This window comes from Rhincodon typus, chromosome 3 (assembly GCF_021869965.1).
Source record: "Rhincodon typus isolate 14 chromosome 3, sRhiTyp1.1, whole genome shotgun sequence".
Lineage (NCBI taxonomy): Eukaryota > Metazoa > Chordata > Chondrichthyes > Orectolobiformes > Rhincodontidae > Rhincodon > Rhincodon typus.
The window spans coordinates 27,892,693-27,911,312 of NC_063334.1; the positions used below are offsets into that span (position 1 = coordinate 27,892,693).

The 18,620-nt window shown below is 40.9% G+C and overlaps 2 protein-coding genes across 3 annotated transcripts in view; one reads left to right on the forward strand and one right to left on the reverse strand.

The window, feature by feature from the left end:
- The window catches only part of LOC109913890 (abhydrolase domain containing 17B, depalmitoylase), a 53,858-nt gene extending 51,669 nt beyond the window's left edge, over positions 1 to 2,189 (reverse strand). Inside the window, exon 1 of the mRNA XM_020513456.2 lies at positions 663 to 2,189. Coding sequence (XP_020369045.1) covers positions 663 to 1,129 — 467 coding nt within the window. The 5' untranslated portion in view covers positions 1,130 to 2,189. The remainder of the gene's footprint in view (positions 1 to 662) is intronic.
- Positions 2,190 to 2,292: 103 nt separating this feature from the next.
- On the forward strand, positions 2,293 to 18,620 carry c3h9orf85 (chromosome 3 C9orf85 homolog). Of its 2 annotated transcripts, XM_048593417.1 has the most exons (5): positions 2,299 to 2,590; positions 8,619 to 8,725; positions 12,942 to 13,055; positions 16,807 to 16,979; positions 18,202 to 18,620. In XM_048593417.1, the coding sequence occupies exons 1-5, from the start codon at positions 2,489 to 2,491 to the stop codon at positions 18,207 to 18,209; spliced, it is 504 nt and encodes a 167-aa protein (XP_048449374.1). In that variant the 5' UTR covers positions 2,299 to 2,488; the 3' UTR covers positions 18,210 to 18,620. The 2 variants fall into 2 exon arrangements, with proteins under 2 accessions (XP_020369044.1, XP_048449374.1); XM_020513455.2 differs by having other exon boundaries at positions 2,293 to 2,590; positions 16,807 to 18,620.

Sequence of the window (18,620 nt, forward strand, 5' to 3'; positions counted from 1 at the left end):
ATGTGTAGATTAGGTGGGTTATGGGAGATGGGTCTAGGTGGGATGCTCTGAGGGTTGGCGTGGGCTTGTTGGGCCGAAGGACCTGTTTCCACACTGTAGGGATTCTATGATTTTTTTGTACTAGATTCTTAGGATTCTTGAAAACTGATATTTTTCTCAAATGATTTGAGAAAGGCATTCACATAGCAACTCAACTAATTGTAGAAAATGAATTTAAAACCATCCACTTTTGATATCACATAGGCAAAGGAAACTACTTGCAAAATTAATCTACAGAAATCACAACAGAAAATGTACCCTTAGACAGATGTTGAGGGCAGGGGAAGCAAAGATGGATGATAAAGGAGAAAAAAGCTTGAAACCAAATATGAAAATACGTTTGAATAAAAGAGACGACATTTAAGACAGAATGAGTAAATAATTAGGAAAAAAATATTCACAGGGAATAGTCTGGATATAATGGGACGAATATTAGATACAGGACGGTAGAACCGTTAAATAATAGAAAATATTGGAAATACTTAGTCGCTGTTAAGAGAGAAGGTTAGCCTTGCAGGTCAATAACCAGTAGCACAGTAGGACTTATTGGATAGGTATTACAAGAGACACCACCAGCTGAATGACCGCTTGCTGTTGAGTGTGAAAGCTACACATCTCCCTACCTGGTCCTTAGGGCTTGCCACGCAGCGTCCACATCTGCGTAGAGGTTCTTCTCGGAAGGTTTCCCAGAACTGGCGCCGTAGCCCGAGTAATCGTAGGAGAAGACATTGCAATTGATGCGGGAGCCTAGGCCGATGTAGAAACTGCTCATTTGGCCCAGGTCCACGGCGTTGCCATGCGAAAAGAGCAAGGTGAAGCGAGCGCTAGGCGAGCAGCGAATGAACATGCAGGAGATGCGGTTGCCCCGGCTGGTCCGGGTCATGAAGGCCTCGATGGAGTCCTTCTCCCGTTGCGAGTACTGCCAGTCAGCCCGCTCGGACAGGTGCAGGCTCCAACGACCCCCAGCCTCATCAGCCAGCAGCGCATATGTAGGCTCGGGGGGCAAGAAGGCCAGTTTGGACGCAATCCGACCAGGGCAGGGAGGGCAGCAGAACAGGCAGCAGAGCTCACTCAGAGACAGGTTATTCATGGCGAGTATGTGAGAATGTATCTGTGATAAGATCCCCACCCTCAGTCAAATAAATAAATAAATAAATCAATCCAGTGATTGCAGAGTTCAACATGAAACTTTGTAGAGTAAATTCTCACAGGCGATGAAATCTGGTGCAGAACATGATCAACCCGACAATAAAAGACACTGATTTAAGCAGGTGGATAAAATGCAGTTACAAAACAACCCGATCTTGTGTTGTGCAAAAGATTTCCCACGCCTCATCGATCCAAGTAGACGCAAAGGGACGGAATCGGTGCGTAAACTTCAGCCGAGGATGGGAGTCATTGATCAAGGAAGACAAGGGGAGAAGCTCTCCCTCTCTGCGTCCTCAGGACAGGAGGAAGGAGGCACCGAATTAATCGACAACACAGCGATCCTGCTCCGTTCGTCTCTCCCCACCTTCTCAGGCAATGATTCGGCGATATTTTCTCAACAACCTGCTGCTACGACGGGATTCAGGAGGTAACACAAAGCTCGCCGGCCTGACGCTAAGGGTAAGTGATGGTGGGGGTTGGGGGGGACGGAAACAAATGTCGGCGGAACGTCCGCTGGGCCCCGCACCTTCCACACGGCGAATAAAACAAAGGAGGATCCCTCCTATTCCCGCACCCGCTCGGGCCCCACAGCCGCCCTTCTTTCTTTTCTTCCACCGCACTCACATCCGTGATTTCAGTACTAAATCCGCCGGCCAAGGTATTTCCATACTTTCCTTTTTTTTGCGTAATTAGGTGGGAACAGCAATAAAACGTCTTTTGGAACTCGTGGGGAGGGGAATAGCCGTTAGCTTAGCGGTGCGCATGTGCAGCTGGCGGGATTCTGAGACAGCGCGCATGCGCGGCTGTTACGGCGGTGCCGGGTCAAGTAGGGAATGGGCAGTTGATAGGCCAGGACGCAAAGTTTGATAGACGCGCATGCGCAATAGGCACGCTTTTCAATGGCGATGAAGGCTGGTGAGAGAGAGAGAAAAGTGAATGCGTGCGCAGTTGCGCGGGCGTTTCAAAAGGAGCAGCAGCAGCCCGCCACCGACTATTCACTTGGGCACCGGTTTTCACCTTTTCTCACAACGAGTCCCGCCCAATTGCCGTTCTAATTAGATGACAGCCACTGATTGATGTGCCAATGCGCCAGTCAGCATGTCAGTCGCTGGGCGCATGGTCCAATTCGGCCTGAGAATATCCGGAGGTGGGGCGTCGTGTGATTACCTCATTGTCCTAGGTCATCACGTGATTTTCCCAAACTTCCGGGATAGCTATGGGTGGTCTTTTGTACATGTGGTCCTGGTGCACGATATGTTGTGATTTAGTAAAGTGGCGTTATAATTTGTTAAACTAGATTATGAGTTCCCAGAAAGGAAACGTTGCAAGGAAAAGACCACAAAAGCATCAGAATGTTATTCGGTTCAAAAATGACAAATATGACAAAAGTGAAAAGATGAAGGTGAGCAACAGTTTCATTGTCAATAATTTATTTCTTCCAGATTAGTGTCTTTCATTTTCATAATTAAGGTCGTGAATTTTATGGTAGGGTAAACAAGGAGTAATTTGTTTCCAAAAGAAAAGAGGTTTGTACGTAGAAGACTGAGATAACAAGATGTAGAGTTGGATGAACACAGCAGGCCAAGCAGCATCAGAAGGAGGGTCTAGGCCCGAAACGTCAGCCTTCCTGCTCCTCTGATGCTGCTTGGCCTGCTGTGTTCATCCAACTCTACACCTTGTTATCTCAGATTCTCCAGCATCTGCAGTTCCTACAATCTCTGTACGTAGAAGACTGTTTTGTCAATTGCCTTAAATCTATCAGACGGAGATGAGTTTTTAAAAAACAGCGAGTTTTGTTGACTGCTTTGGCTGAAAGGTTTGTGGGGGCAGGTTCAAATGTAACTTTAAAAGAAATTTGGATAAACACTTGAAATGGGAGGCGGGCAGTATTGATGTTGGAGTTGCAGTATTGAATGGAAGAGTGAGAGGATATGGGACCAATTGGATAGCTCTTCAAAGAGCATGTATATGCTTTAGGTGAACTAGGTCTGTACATATGATGGGCTGAATGGCCACCTGTATTGACTCAGTAAAAGAAAATTGTGTGTGGACTTCTTCAAAAGAGTTGCATTGTATTAGACAATACTAAATTGCACTTTAATAAAACACGTAAGGAATCTGCACATTCAGGAATGGAATCTACACTATTTGGGCACTTTGGAGTTCTGCCTTTCAGGCTTGATTGAGGAAGCATTTGAAACTTGAGAATATGACCAGGCAAGAAGGTTTACACAGAGTTAGAGGTAAAGAAGTAGTAGCTCTTTCCTGAGTTGATCTACAGCAAACCGCCTTTGGATTGAGGGATTATTGAAGATTACAAAAGAGATCTTGATCAATTGGGTTAATGGGCTGAAAAGTGGCGGATGGAGTTTAATTTGGCAAAATGTGAGATTTTGCATTTTGATAAAACAAACAAGGGCAGGTCTTATACAATTAAAGTTAGGGCCTTGGTTAGTGTCGTAGAACAGAGAGACCTAGGGGTTCAGATACATAATTCTTTGAAGTTTGCATCACGTATAGATAGAGTGGTTAAGAAGATGAGTAGTATGCTTGTCTACATTGTTCAGACCTTTGAGTATAGGAGTTGGGCTGTTATTGTTGAGGTTGTACAGGGCATTGGTGAAGCCTGTTCTGGAATACTGTGTCCAATTTTGGTTGCCTTGTTATGGGAAGGATATTATTTAGCTGGAGAGGGTTCAGAAGAGATTTTACCAAAATGTTGCCAGGAATGGAGGGTTTGAGTTATAAAGAGCGGCTGGATAGGCTGGGACTCTTTTTTTTTCCCTCTGGAGTTTGAGAGGTGACCTTTGTAGAAGTTTATTAAATCATGAGGGGAATAGATAAGGTGAATGGCAGGTGTCCTTTTCCTTAAATGGGATTTCAAGTCTAGTGGGCATATTTTTAACCTGAGAGGAGAGAGATTTTAAAAGAACATGAGGGACAATGTTTTTATATTATACAGTGGTTTGTGTGTGGAGTGAAGTTGCAGAGAAAGTGGTGGATGCAAGTACAGTTACAACATTTAAAAGACATTTTGGATAAATACATGAACAAGAAGTATTTAGGGGATATAATTAGGCAGGTGGGACTAGTTTAGTTTGGTATTGCGAAGGGTCTGTTTCCCATACAGTATAAGTCTGACTCTACGAATGAAAAACACAGGAAATCACTGTAACATGCCCCTTGTGACAAACCTCATCTGTCAGTCTTCGAAATACAATGGAGGGAGCGGTCATTGCTTAACAGGTTCAGCATAAGCCACGGTGCCTGTGTAGCCATCCTTCACTGGGTTGTGAGAACTAACCCCTTATTCACATTGAAGAGACAAACAACACTCTGCAATACCCAGGAGTGCCCTGTCTGCAGACTAATCTGATGACTAATCAACTTAAATGTCTGAGGTGGCCTGGGAGGTTATTGCTAGGTTGAGAATTTGGCTTCTCTAAATAATAGTAGCTTCCCGCCTGTATAGGTAGTCACAGAGCAGCAACAATATACAATGAGCAGCAAGGTATGAGCTGTGATGTAGACAGCCAGAAGACTTTGTTACTTGTGTAGCGTGATAGGTCCTTAAGGTGAATTTGACATTTCAGGATCAGATAAAAATGAGGTGGCTGTGGAATTTAATGTAGTAGTGAAGGACAGAGAGCTGACTACCATTAACTAAAACCTCTTGTCTGGGTAATTCCTTCTGGAGTAAGACCTAGACAAGTAGAGAGCCAAGGATAAACTTTGGAATCTGCTGAAGGTGACTATACAGTGGCGAGGAGATTAGGTTTACATTCAATTATCAGCTGTCCGACAGAGGATCATTTTTGCATCTGAGAAGTTCAAGAGGATGAGGGAGGATAATGTATTTTGGTCATATTTACAGGATATGTAAAGTAAAATGGAAAAGTCTCTAAAGGGAAGTGATTGTACAGAGAAATATTTTAAATAACCTTTGAATTAATCTCCTGTGTTAAATATACGTTTGACTCTACCAGCCTTGCAACTCACCACCTCATCTCTCCTCAAAGCTTTGAACATGTTGGCACTTCCCAAATCTACGTACTTTCACGAATAATGTCCACGCCTTGCATGTAGATGCAGATACCCTACTGGAATGATACAGGGATGAGAGATTTTAGTAATGTGGAGAAAGTGCAGAAGCTGGGATGCTCTCCTTAGACCAAGACAAGGGAGCTTCAGTAGGGTTATTCAAGATTATGATGGGTCCTCAGAAAATGAGCAGAGAATGGTCAATAACAGAAGGCAGGGCAAATCAATAATAGGCTTCAAAAGGTACTTTGGATAGGTGAAAAGATATTTACAGAGCTCTGAGAAAGGAGTGGGGGCATGGGACTAATTGGATAGTTTTTCAAAGAGCCAGCACAGACACAATGGTCCTAAAGTGTTGATTGATTAAATGTGGGTGCTTAAGAAGGGAAAATTCAGCATTGACCAATTACTGTACATCACAATTCTCTTTATTCTAAAACCACCCGTGCTTTGGAAATGTGGGCTATGAGCCTTGGATTTCTGCCACATGAGACCATTTCACTTTCAGCGGACAAAGGCACATAAATATTATAATAACTGTAAATCAGCCTAACAATGCCATTGTTTCAGAATGTTCATTGGGTAAAGATGTTTTCCTTGTACTTTCAGAGTGTGCCTTTTCATGGCTGAAACAAACACTCCGAGTACAATCTATCCTGGACATTCAAACCAGCTCGGTGGGTGGGAAAATTTTGTAATAGTTTAAAACTTTTTATTTCATGTGTTATTGAAGTGATTGGGACAAGCTTGTAGCAGTGCATTCACTACAAGATTTGCTATTAAGGATTTATAGCTTGAATATATTTATTAACGACAAATCAAAGTAACGCTCCATCCTTGCATTTGTAAATGCAGGATTATGTAGAGAGTGTGACCACACTCCAGAATGTGCAGAGGACATTAATGAAGATTTTGCCAGTGAAAAAGGTTTGCTCTGTGGAAAGATTGGATATTCTGGGATTAAGGAGAGACTAATTGATGTGTATAAAGATTTTGAATTACTTGATGTCGATATGAAGAACATATTCTGGGAGCAGATGTCAGTAATTGGGGCAAGCAGATTTTCAGCAATTTGGTATAAGAATCAGTGGAGTTGAGATTTATTTTTCATCCAGGTGCAGGTAGGAGTCTGGAACTTGCTGGCTGAAAGGTTGATGAGACAAAAACTCTCGTCATATTTGAAAAAGTATTTGAATATTTATTTGAAAGGCCCTAACCGACAGGGCTACAGACCTAGAGCTGGTCAATGGGATTAGGCTGGATAACTCCTTTTACTGACTGGCACAGAAAAATTGAGCTGAGTGGCCTCGTTTTGTACTGTTGATTTTTCTGCTTCTAGTTCAACAGACCTTCTGCCTACCTCTCAGCAGTCTGACATTTCCTGTGCACTGTCAATTTTAAATCCTTTCCTGATATCTTGTTAAAATGCATGGTTTACTTCTGGGCACCACACCTGAAGAAAATCCTATATTGGTCTTGCTTAAAGTGAAAACTTACCAGAATGGTATCTGAATTAAGTTTACGAGGAGAACTTTTACCATTAATTTTAAATTCCCTGGAATTTAAATGATTAGGTGCTGATTTGATTAAAGTTTCCAAAATTATTTGTGGGAAAAGATGACATAGCTAGAGAGAGAGAAACTACAGTATATTTAAAATCCTGGTGCAAAGTTCAATTTTTATCATGTACACATCCAAAGTTGCTGCAAGCAAAATTTTACATTGCTTAAAGAGTAATGGATACAGATTTTCCATGAACAATTTTACAGACTTTGGTCTGCTAGCCACAATATATAGTTTGCCTTTCATTGAAAATAGCAACAGTAAATCAGTTTCAGCATCTACAATAAAATAGGCGTGCTGTAGCAACAATAATTACATGTTTTAAAAAAACCTTGTGAATTAAACTTTTATTTGCTTCAATCTGTATAAATATCTTAACTGGGATGTGGTTGCCTTTGATAGAAGAGGACTGGCAATTATACTATTGATGAATATTTATTGAGTATTTATACTATTGAGAGACCAACTTTAGCAGGAATTCATAAGAAATTTCTTCAGGTTCCATTCCTATGTGATCTGATAATATTGATGCACTCTATATATTAATACATTGGCTATTAAACCATTTAAGCTTGACGCGCATGTACATCCAAAGTTACTAAAGTTGAAACTTGCAAAAGGATTGAATAAAAACACTGCATTTCCACTGGTTATTTGCTAAGACGGTGCTCCATAAATGTGGGAGGTCGCGAACCAAAAGTTTGGTGTCACAAAGCCATGACGCTCCAATCAAATGAGCAGGTATTAGACAACTTCAGATGCTTGCACTATTTTTCAAACTATGGTCAAGGCCTAGTTTACTGAACCCTGATGTCTCCTGCAGCAGTGAAAATGGTAGCCCTCCCACACAGCTTAGAAGAACAAAATAGCTGAAACCCCTCAGTTCCACATGCTGATATTTACTGAGGGTCGCTCTCTTCCTGACCTGTTCTTAGGGCTCACTTTGAGGTCACAACAACTTTCCAGCCTTGAAGTTGGGTTTCACTGGAAAAATGTTTGGGAACCCCTCTTCTAAGACTAAGAAGATGTGGCCTCAAGATTGAATATAATTTAGCCATGGCTTCCCATGTTCCCTGTTTTATCTCGCGTCTCCTCTGCTTGCAGGTAAACTTATCAGTCTGCTTGACATGGGTTCACTCGAGGACATTGAAACCATCAGCACCATTTTGCAAGACTGTTTCTCTTTAAAGAATTAATAAAATGTTTAGATGATAGCAAAAAAGAGGCTTATGACTATCTAAATTTCTGATTTCTAAAGTTGAGAGTGATCTTCATCCACCTAAACTGTTGCCTGTACTGGAGAAATGCTTACAAAATATGTAATATAAAAATATAAATTCAGTTTGGCCCAAATACATCATTGTTTATGAGCCTCTTTCCGTTCTTCATCTCACCTTATCATATGCTTATATTCCTTTCTCCCATGTCTTTATCCAGTTTCACCTTAACTGTATCTACACCATTCACCCTGGAATATTGTGATTGAGAGTCCACATTCTCATTGCTCTGTTGGTAAAGAGGGTCCCCTGAAGTCCATGTTTTTTTTAGTATTGATAAGCCCCCAGAATTGGTCTCCTCCACTGCCCTCGCTCTCGTGCTCTCCCACACTGGCGCAGACATAAATGGAAATATCTTGTCTATAACTGCCCTTCATACCCAAAGCCTATATCAGGTTATCTCTGCTAGAGCTTTCAGTTTTTCCTACTGCTTAGAACATCTCCAACATAGGATCATCCTTCTGAATCCATTGTACTTTCTTCAGCAGATTTTGAAATTTGGATTTTTAAATTGCATTACTATGTAAAACCTTTTTTTTTTCCTTCCAGAGACTAAATGCAATGGTGCATACAGGTGTCTGTAAACATTGTAAGGAAGTGTTAGAATGGAAAATAAAATACAACAAATATAAGCCACTTGGTCAAGCTCGGAAATGGTAAGTTAAAGTTTCTTAGCTCTTTGTTCAAAGACATTCTTTGTGCATTTTTTTTGTCCACTGATGTTCAATCAATATCACATTTGTCATTAATTTGGTACTGTAAGTGGTAGATTTTTTAAAAGAACAACAAATGACCATTTGTTTCAAGAACAAAAACAAAGTTGCTGGAAAAGCTCAGCAGGTCTGGCAGCATCTGTGAAGGAAAAAAAACAGAGTTAATGTTTCGGGTCCGGTGACTCTTCCATTTGTTTTGCTGTCTATTTTGTATTATCCCTATAACCCTTGAAAATCCCTGTAGCTTTCCATACCAGTCTTTTTGGGTTGCCACTTGCATCAAAAATATGCTTGTGGCAATAAACTTACTTTCAGAAAGTGGCTCGCAGTTCCTTGGAACACCCCAAAGCATTCTGCAGCCAACTAAATGGTTTTTGAAGGGTAGAAACTATCACAGCGTATTATTTGATATTGACATGATGTCAACCTTGTGTGATTTTCTTGCAACATCAGAAAGTGGTTTTAAATGTTTCTCTGTCATGGAAATGAGGATGATTGCTTCAAAAATGATTGGAGGTTTGCTGTTACAGCACACATGATGACTTCCTTAACAGTGCCATATGGTAAGCATAAGAACTTTATGATTCTTGCTGTTATTAATATTGAACAAGTCGCATCCCAGAATAAAACCTGGATTTATAGACTATTTACTCAGTTTACTTTTGTCTAATTAACATGGTGCTTTTTCACTGAAATATATTTACTCAGTTTACTTTTGTCTAATTAACATGGTGCTTTTTCACTGAAATATGTTCACACAAGTCTGCAAATTTTCTTCAACAACAGCATATAGGATTATTACACAAAGCACGGGGTGGGGGGGCCTGAAAACAAACACAGTTGTATATCTAAGGCAGTTAGAAAGATCTAACAAACCACAACGCAAGTTCTAACCCGTTTCCAAATGCTATTGCATCCAGAGAAATTGTACCCCTGTCTGCTGTTTTGTTGTCTAGTTGATCTTGGGTATCTGCATAGATTTTATGCCACCTATTTGAATAGGTTTCAGCAGATGTTCTTGGTCTGTGTGCACACCTTGCTCTTATTTTGAAGTAATCTGTTAGTTAGCTTGGACTAATCATCTCTGTCTGTTATCTTGTGACTCAATCATGCTACACCTTTGTTGAAGAGTGCAGTGAAAGAAGAATTTAAAATCTACATGTAATTGGACCTGTATAGAAACTTGTGGTCAGCAGAACAGTCGACAAAATAAATTGCTGAAGATTTGAAAATGAGCTGCAACTTGGGACAAATAGGTCTTCGTGGGTTGACTGGGAAGGAGAAAATGATTCTCACTTTTTAAAAAAATAATTGGATACAAGTTTTCACTGATCTATTTGGGCAAATTTTCAATAGAGGCAGCATAAATAAAGTGAAATCGAAGTGGATTGGGGCTGTGTGTAGTGGTAATGTAGTAGGACTGATAGCCCAGACGCAGCAGCTAATAATCTGGGGACAGTGGTAGCTGCTGGAATTTTAATTTTGTTAATAAATCATGTCTCCGTAATTGTGACCATGACACTATCATTAAATAAAAACCAAAAGAACTGTGGATGCTGTAAATCAGGAACAAAAACAAGTTGCTGGAAAAGCCCAGCAGGTCTGGCAGCATCTGTGAAGAAAAAAATCAGGGTTAACGTTTCAGGTCCGGTGACCCTTCCTCAGAACGTTGTTGTGAAACATGATCTGGTCCCACTGTCATTTTTAGGGAGAGAAATCTGCTATCCTCACTCAGTGTGACCTACATGTGACTCCAGCACTATAGCAGTGTGGCTGACTTTTAACCGCCCTCTGAAATAACACCAAGACAGTCAGGTCAAGGACAAATAAAGACGGGCAACAAATTTTGCAATTGGTGGTGCCCACCTCCCATGAAAGAATTTTTGAAAAGTGAGTTGGTGCATTAGGGATTACCTTGACTGGGTGAGTTGAGGAGGAATGGGACAACGTAAACACCAGATGGAGCTATTGGGCCAGAAGCGTATTTATGACTCAACGTAACTCCGTGGACCTTAATAGTTTCACTTGCCTCAATAGTGTAATGTGTTTTGACAAGATTTTTAATATTATTGTTACCATGGAGCATAATCCTAGATCAGTTATCGATCTTTTAATTCCAATATCTTTTTTAAAAGTCAAGTGCTGCAGCCGAACACGTGACTGTGGATGTAAATTCACTGTTTAGTGTTGACGATCGCTCATATGAAACACGTAGGAGGCCACAATAAGATTTTATCAGAGGGTCTTGAGTCTTTGGAACTCTCTTTCTGAACAGGTGGTGGAAGTAGAACCCGTTTTTAAGATGGAGGTAGTTAAATTCCCCTTTAGAAAAGGAGTGAAAAGGTTTTCAGGGCTGGGTGAGAATGAGGATTTCTGGTTACAATCAGATCAGTCATAATCTAATTGAATGCCTTGAGCCCACTCTGCCACTGAAGAGCCAATGCCTGCTCCTAATTTGAATGTTCAGTGACTATCTGGAGAAAACCCTGGATTGTCAAACCTGATGAAGTGTCAGGAAGCATCAAATGGATGGATTAGAGGGAGAAGTGTGCCATAACACTGAAATAATAAAATCTCCGGTGGCTGTGGAGCCGCGATCATAACGGGAGAAAACAAAGCAGTCTGAGCAAGAGGCATGTTTTATTGCCAGCTTTCAAGAATACACAATCCAGTTCAACTTTGGTTTGTGTGTGCTCAGGGAAAAAGGTGTTCTAATGGGCTGAGCAACTCGTGCAGTATCCTGGGTTTGATGGATGCTGAGTTGATCACAGTTGCTAGTCACCCCTGCATTGCAGCTAAAAGATTTCCAGCTCTGGGGTGCTAGAAGACAGACAAAAGGATTTCAATGAATCTGCAAAGCTCAAACTCAGTGACCCTTCAATTACCAATATCAACGCTACCAGTAGTAGACACTGTAACAACTGCAACATGTTTCCATTTACTCTTAAACAATTTGTTTTTACACACCCATTTGTAATTCGTGTATGTGTTGTGTTGTTATTTCTATGTTTGGGTAACTAATAAACTCTCTTGTTGACATGTCAGCCGAACTAAATTGGCTCCTTTTGAACATAGCTTAATTTAGTCTGGGAGCAAGGTATCCAAAAGGAGGGCATTCTTTTGTAGATTTTGTGACCAACCAAAGGGGCAGGTGAATAAGGAAGGGGAGCCACCTCATTCCATTTCACCTGGACCATTACCATTTAGGCTATCCCTTCCAGAACTTTAATAACTTGGGAATACTTTTCCAGGGTCTGATCATTATGACATTATTCCCCTTCTTTTGAGCTTAAAGTAAATAACTTCGGCCTTGAGCTTCCACAAGCTCAAGCAAAGCATTTCCTGTCAGCACACCACTGAAACGTTCAATTGGCAAGTTTTTTTTTAAAATATGCAACTTCTGTTATCCAGATGCGATGTGTGCATTGATGATCCTTTGGAAACCACCTCATTAGGCAGCTTGATCACAATGTAATTTGGAGTCGTTACATGCTCAAGCAATGTTTTCAATAGCCCCCCAATCCTGGTTCAGTAAATGGTTAACCATGTCTTGTAGATCTCCATTTCTAACTCTTAATCAATTAAGTTCCAATATAACAGAAACTATTATATTGGAGCGGGGGGTGATTTTAGTGGGTCCTGACAGATGCTAACCGCTGAACTACGTCCATCAAGGAAGAGAATGCAGCCTCATTTCAAAACTCTTTACAGCCTGCATTATTATTTGACCAGAATTGTTACAAGCCACTATTACTAAATAAGTTTGTGTTGATATAATCAAGGTCTTCTAAGGTTATGACCAGGTTATAAGGGGGTAAATAATGATGAATTATTTTCCTGGTGAGCAAAATAGTGCTGTGGACCCCAAGCTTATCGCAAGTGCTTACTCTTTCAAAGGGGAATTAAAGTAATTGCATTGAAGAAGAGGAATAATTAATAAAGTTCACAGGGAGCTATTAGAATGGAATGAGGGGGGCTGTTTTCAACTATCACAGTTGATGGGCAGAGTGGTTTGTGTCTGTGCTGTAACATTCTGGTAATGCTGAATAAAAATGGAAAATATAAGAACTTAGCCTCCAAATTACTGTTTCCATGGTGTCTGTTGTGATGTTAAAATATCAGCAGTTTTCTTTTTACCTTTTTGTTTATTTCTGTTTAGTGTTAAATGCCTTCAGAAAACAGTGAAGGACTCTTACCACATTATGTGTAAACCCTGTGCTTTCAAATTGGAGCTCTGCGCCAAATGTGGAAAGAAAGAAGAGATTGTGAATCCGTATGTATTTTTTTTCCAATACTTTATAATTGGTGAGGAAACAATGGAATCTCCCAGATCCCAACAGGAAAGATCATTTTCATAAGTCAGTGGAATCCTGTGGTGCAAACGTTGTACCTTTTTTATTCTCCTGGCATTTAGTAGTTTCAATAACGTAGTGCAGGCAAGGCCGTTTTTGTTGCCTACCCCTCATTGCCCTTGCCAACCAAGTGGCTCTACTGAACAGCCAGCCATGTAACGTGGTTTAAGCTACATAGACTCATTGGATTTTAACGTCATTGAAGATGGCCATGACTTACATTGTGTATGCCTCAGCTATATGAGAAACTCAGTTAGTCCCATACCTGTGTATTTTCCCTGTGGCCCTGCAAATTATTTCTCCAGATAGTTGCCCAATTCCCCATTTTATTATTAAAAACCTCAACTGAACCACCACACTTACAGTAAGTACATTTCAGATCCTAAGTACTCATGGCATTTTCTTTCAAAAAAAGACTTTTCCTCTCACCGTCTCTGGTTCTTTTGCTATTCGCTTTCAGATGGTGTCCTCCAGTTCATGCCACAGCTGCCAAATGGAGCAGTTGCTCCCTATGTATTCTATCTAAACATCGCATGGCTTGGATCACCTCCAAATCATCTCTCAACCTTTCTTTTAAGGGGAACAATCCCAGTTTCTTTAATCAAGCTTCATAACTTAAGTCTTTCATCCTGGGAATTCTTCTTATAAACCTTTTCCTTTCTGAATGCCAAAATAGGTCCCCAAGGCATGTGCAGATGGGGCCACAGTGACAGGCTTCAGGATTGGTCTGTGCACATGCTGCTGCATGACTACATTCTGTGTGCAGACTGCTCCACGTTTTTTAGTTCTTTAAAGCAACAGCCATGCTGGCTCAAACAGAAACTGCTGGTGAAACTCATCATCTGTGGCGAGAAAACTGTTAACGTTTCGAATTCAGTGACCCTTCTTCAGAAAGCGCCGGCCTTAGCTGCTTCTCACGTTTCCTCGCACTGATTCAGCCCAGGGCTGAAAAGATCGTGGCTTCTCCGAAGGAACAGAAGTGTGGATTAGCCAAGATCCCAGTGTATACAATCGATGTGATTATATTGGCAGCACCATATTTGTGACAGGCAGCTGCTGCCACAGCTCTGTCATGGGGCAGTGATGCGCACTGCTGTGCTGAGTTCCTGTAGGTGCATGCTTTTATTCCACCGGGCAGAGGCATTCACAATAAATGCAATTTGTCCATAGGTGAGATAACGTGCAGAATTTTTTTCATTTTGGTCACAAATGTGAAGATTGCTGTCCAAATGTAAAACATTCTACAGTACAGCGGCTGAATTGAGGAGCAGGAACACTTCGTGCTACATTATTCACTGCTGCCAGATGGCATTCTAAACATCCTTATGCCTTTCAGGTTCAAGCTCTTATTTTCTGATTGGTGCTTTGTTTAGCAACATGTTTTTGTTCCACTTGAAATGAACAGAAACAGTTAGTTCAAGATCTTCACTGATTTGCTAGTTAGTCTGTTAACCTATAAGTTAGTGATATTTGAGCAGCGTGTGTCAATGGTGAGCGGCCCTGCATATGCATAGTGATTTACAACAAAACAAAATTTCAGAAAATTTTGATGCACTTCAACGTTGGAAGCAACAAACAATTTTATTTTTAAAAATATGACCCAATTCTTTCTAATAAAAGCTGGCCATGTAATTCTGGGTCCCAGGTAAATCCATTGCCAAAGCTGGTGAGGTGGTGTTTGTTAACATAGAAGAACAGATCATAGAATCCCTACAGTGTGGGAACAAGCCCTTCGGCCCAACAAGTCCACACCGACCCATCCCCTAAGCTGCACATCTTTGAACTGTGGGAGAACACCCAAAGGAAACCCATGCAGACACCGGGAGAACGTGCAAACTCCACACAGACAGACACCCGGTGGTGGAATTGAACCTGGGTCCCTGGCACTGTGAGGCAGCAGTGCTAACCACTGAGACACCGTGCTGCCCATAATCCATATTGTCTGCAAGAAGCCAGAAACTATCCCCTCCTCTTCTATTTATCAGGGGAGCAACTAATAAAGAACATGACATCAAGTTTGGTGCATTTGCTTCAAAATGTGCTACATTATTCACTGCAACCAAGTGGCATTCTCAACATCCTTTTTTTTTTTAATCATCTGTAATAAAAGCAGGAAATGCTCAGCTAGTCAGGTGACATCAGTGGAGAGAGAAACAGATTGAATGGAACTGATTTTAACTTTTTTTTTAAAAGGAATGTGTTTTGAATGAGTTGACCATTTCAAGTCAATTACCTGTCACTGCTAATATTGAGTGCACAATCCAGTTCCACTTGTAGAAAGATGCCTGCTGCACACTCCCCCTCCAGGGGCACACAGTTTTTGCCAGCGTGAAGGCCCTTTATTTCCTTCTTACCCCTTTAACAAGGATTAAGCCCAAACTGAACCTGGTAGATGATCAGTTGGTCCAGGACCAGAGAGATGGAATCTTCTCAGTTGTCCAGTCCCCACCATTGCATGGATTGTGGCAATGAAGTGCAGGAAGAAACTGAGGAGCAACTTGTTCAAACAGTGAAGGATAAGGTTGCAGCTGCTTCCATTGGACAAAAGTATGGAACAGAGTCTCATCCAAATACCAAAACGTATAGGGTTTTTCCTGTCAGTAGCATGAGATATGTCAGGTGCTGAATTGTATTCTGTCTCTCATTCAAAGTTCACATACTAATAATATCCCACATTCTTGGGACAGTACAGAAGTTATTTCAGGACAGCTTTATAGAGTGACTGACTATTGAAGGACATGTGCAAGCTTGCAGCTGATCTTCCCTACAACTATAAATTGAGGTGGTTTGGTGAACACTTTTGACTATTTACCACCCTGCCAGAGCAGTGACTGGATTAGGTGCAAAGTTTTGCCCTAATTTATTTCCCGTTACATTTGGGGCAAGCACTATCGGACTGGTGTAGAAAACAGTACTCTACACAATTCCCACTGGGGGGGTTTGGTTTAAATTCCTCTCTTTGAATTCTACAATTTGCAGTAACCATTTCCTGCTGGTCAGGGTTTTATTCGGCTACTTTACAATCCCACAGCTTTAAGTTGTTTTGTGGGTAAGTTAATCAGCATAGGTTTTATCAGGGAAAGTTCCCAACCACAAGGGGCAGATTCCACCAGTAAGAACAATTTTACCTGCTGGCTACAGGCATTGTTAATCTCCCAGGTTTTCCGACTTCCAGACTCGAATCCTTGCACTGTAACCACCTTTTTTGCAGTCTTCTGTAATTAGGTTGTCTAATTACCTGAATGTAAAGCATCCTTAGCAACTGTGCAATATCATTCAATGGAAATGACCCATTCAGTGGAAGGAAATAGCACATTGGTGGCTAACCTTGCTTTACACAAGCCTGCCCACATCCATCTCACAGGTAAACCTGAATGCCCCGTCACTACTTTGAAGAAGATCCGTGCAGTTATCTCTGCTTATTTTTTTGGGTGTTGGCTAGGGAATAAATATGCCAATGACCTGGTGGTTATCATGTAACTGTTTGTGGGAGCTTGCTATGCACTATTTGCTGCTGTTTTTCCTACAGCAGTGACTGCAATGCATTAGTAGTGAAGCACTTTATGAACCTACTGAAGATATGAAAAAGCTATATAAATATAATTTCTTCATTTTCTTTTTGTGTTTTGAATGGGGAAGCGGGTCTAATTGTTTTATCTCTACAATCTCCAGATTGGCTTCTGAGGAATATCAACAAGAAAACAGCAATGTTGAAATGAATCTAAGAACAAGAAGCAGACTAAATGGCAGAAAGGAGGATGGTGATGATGATGACGATGACGACAACGACAGTATTGCTGACTCTGATTTTGATACTGATGAGGGCAATGATGTAAAAGATGAAGGTGATTTCATTCAGTCCTCTTTAACTCCTCTACACACTCCACATATGGATGCGGCATTGTATAAAAACAAATCATCAAAGGCTGAAGGAACTGAGGCACCTGGCGTGCTTGATATTTCTATCTTGACTCTGGATGCATGATAGATTGCGGTCATAACATTCTAATGTTAAATTACAATAATCTCTCAGGATTTTGCATAACTTATGAATCCTGTTGAATTTTTGCTTGACTAGCATGAGATAGTGCTAGTACACATGAATGTGATAAATATTAAACTAACATCTTGGAAATCAGGATTGTAAGAGCAAACCCTAGAAAGATGTAACTTGTGTTTGACTGATGTGTTATGCTGTTCCAGTTTTGAAGGAATATACATTGACATCATTATCACCTTATTTATGGAAATGTTGCCAGTTGGCACTAACCCTCTCAACAACTACATTGTGACATAAATGACCATGTAATTGTGACCTAATTTGTTCTTTACTCTGTAATATTGTTTATATATTGCTGATTAAAAATAAACATGTAAAAAGTTTTTATTTCGTACTCAGCAGGGCATATACAAGAATGTGAGATTTCAAAGGGCACTACAGGCCATGACTTGACTAATCAGCACCCTTTGCTCATGCAATATAACTTGTTGCTCACTTTTGAAATTTGCCATTCTTGCATCTGTTCTGATGACTGCAGGATGAAAAATTCAAAACTACTGCAATTCTGTACTACCAAACAATTATTGTTTTATTTGGATAATCTTTCAAATAGTGGGTTCTGACTTTCTACTTAAGTGAATAAAGTTATAAGAATCATAGAATCCCTACAGTGTGGAAACAGGCCCTTCGGCCCAACAACTCCACACTGAACCTCAGAGTATCCCACCAGACCCATCCCCCTATAACCCACCTAATCTACACCTCCCTGAACACTATGGGCAATTTAGCATGGCCAATCCACCTAACCTGCACATCTTTGGACTGTGGGAGGAAACTGGAGCGCCTGGCGGAAACCCACTCAGACGCTGGGAGAACGTGCAAACTCCTCACAGACAGTCGTCCGAGGCTGGAATCGAACCCGGGTCCCTGGGGTTGTGAGGCAGCAGTGCTAACCACTGTGCCACCGTACTGCCCCATACTGTATAAGAAATCATACTGTTATTTCCTTATTTTTAATTGCACTGTACTTTGTCTTTATTTTCCTCCTCCGCTTTAATTGGTCCAAGGTATCTGAACAGGAAATGCTGGAAACATTCAACAGGCCATGGAAGATTTGTGAAAATGGAAACATCCTGATGGCCTTATGTTAGAACTGGAGAGATGAGCAGAAATCTTGTTGACAGAGAGAAAACTTCAAAGCCAGGCCTCCTTTTTGAAGAAAAGAAACAATAAATTAAAGCACTGAAGAGCTTATGAATTACAGCAGTTGCTGGAACTCCGAACTAAAAACAGAAAATACCCAGTGGTAGCCCATGTTTGTCAAGAGAGAAAAGTAAGATAACGTTTCAGGTTGATGATTATTCATCCCAGCTAAATGTTGAATTAACATCAAACCTCAAGTTTGTACTTTAAACCCCTGCTTGGAATTGGTCTTTTTGGAAATTTGCAAGCTTAACTTTCCAAAATAAAATTGATTGTATTCATA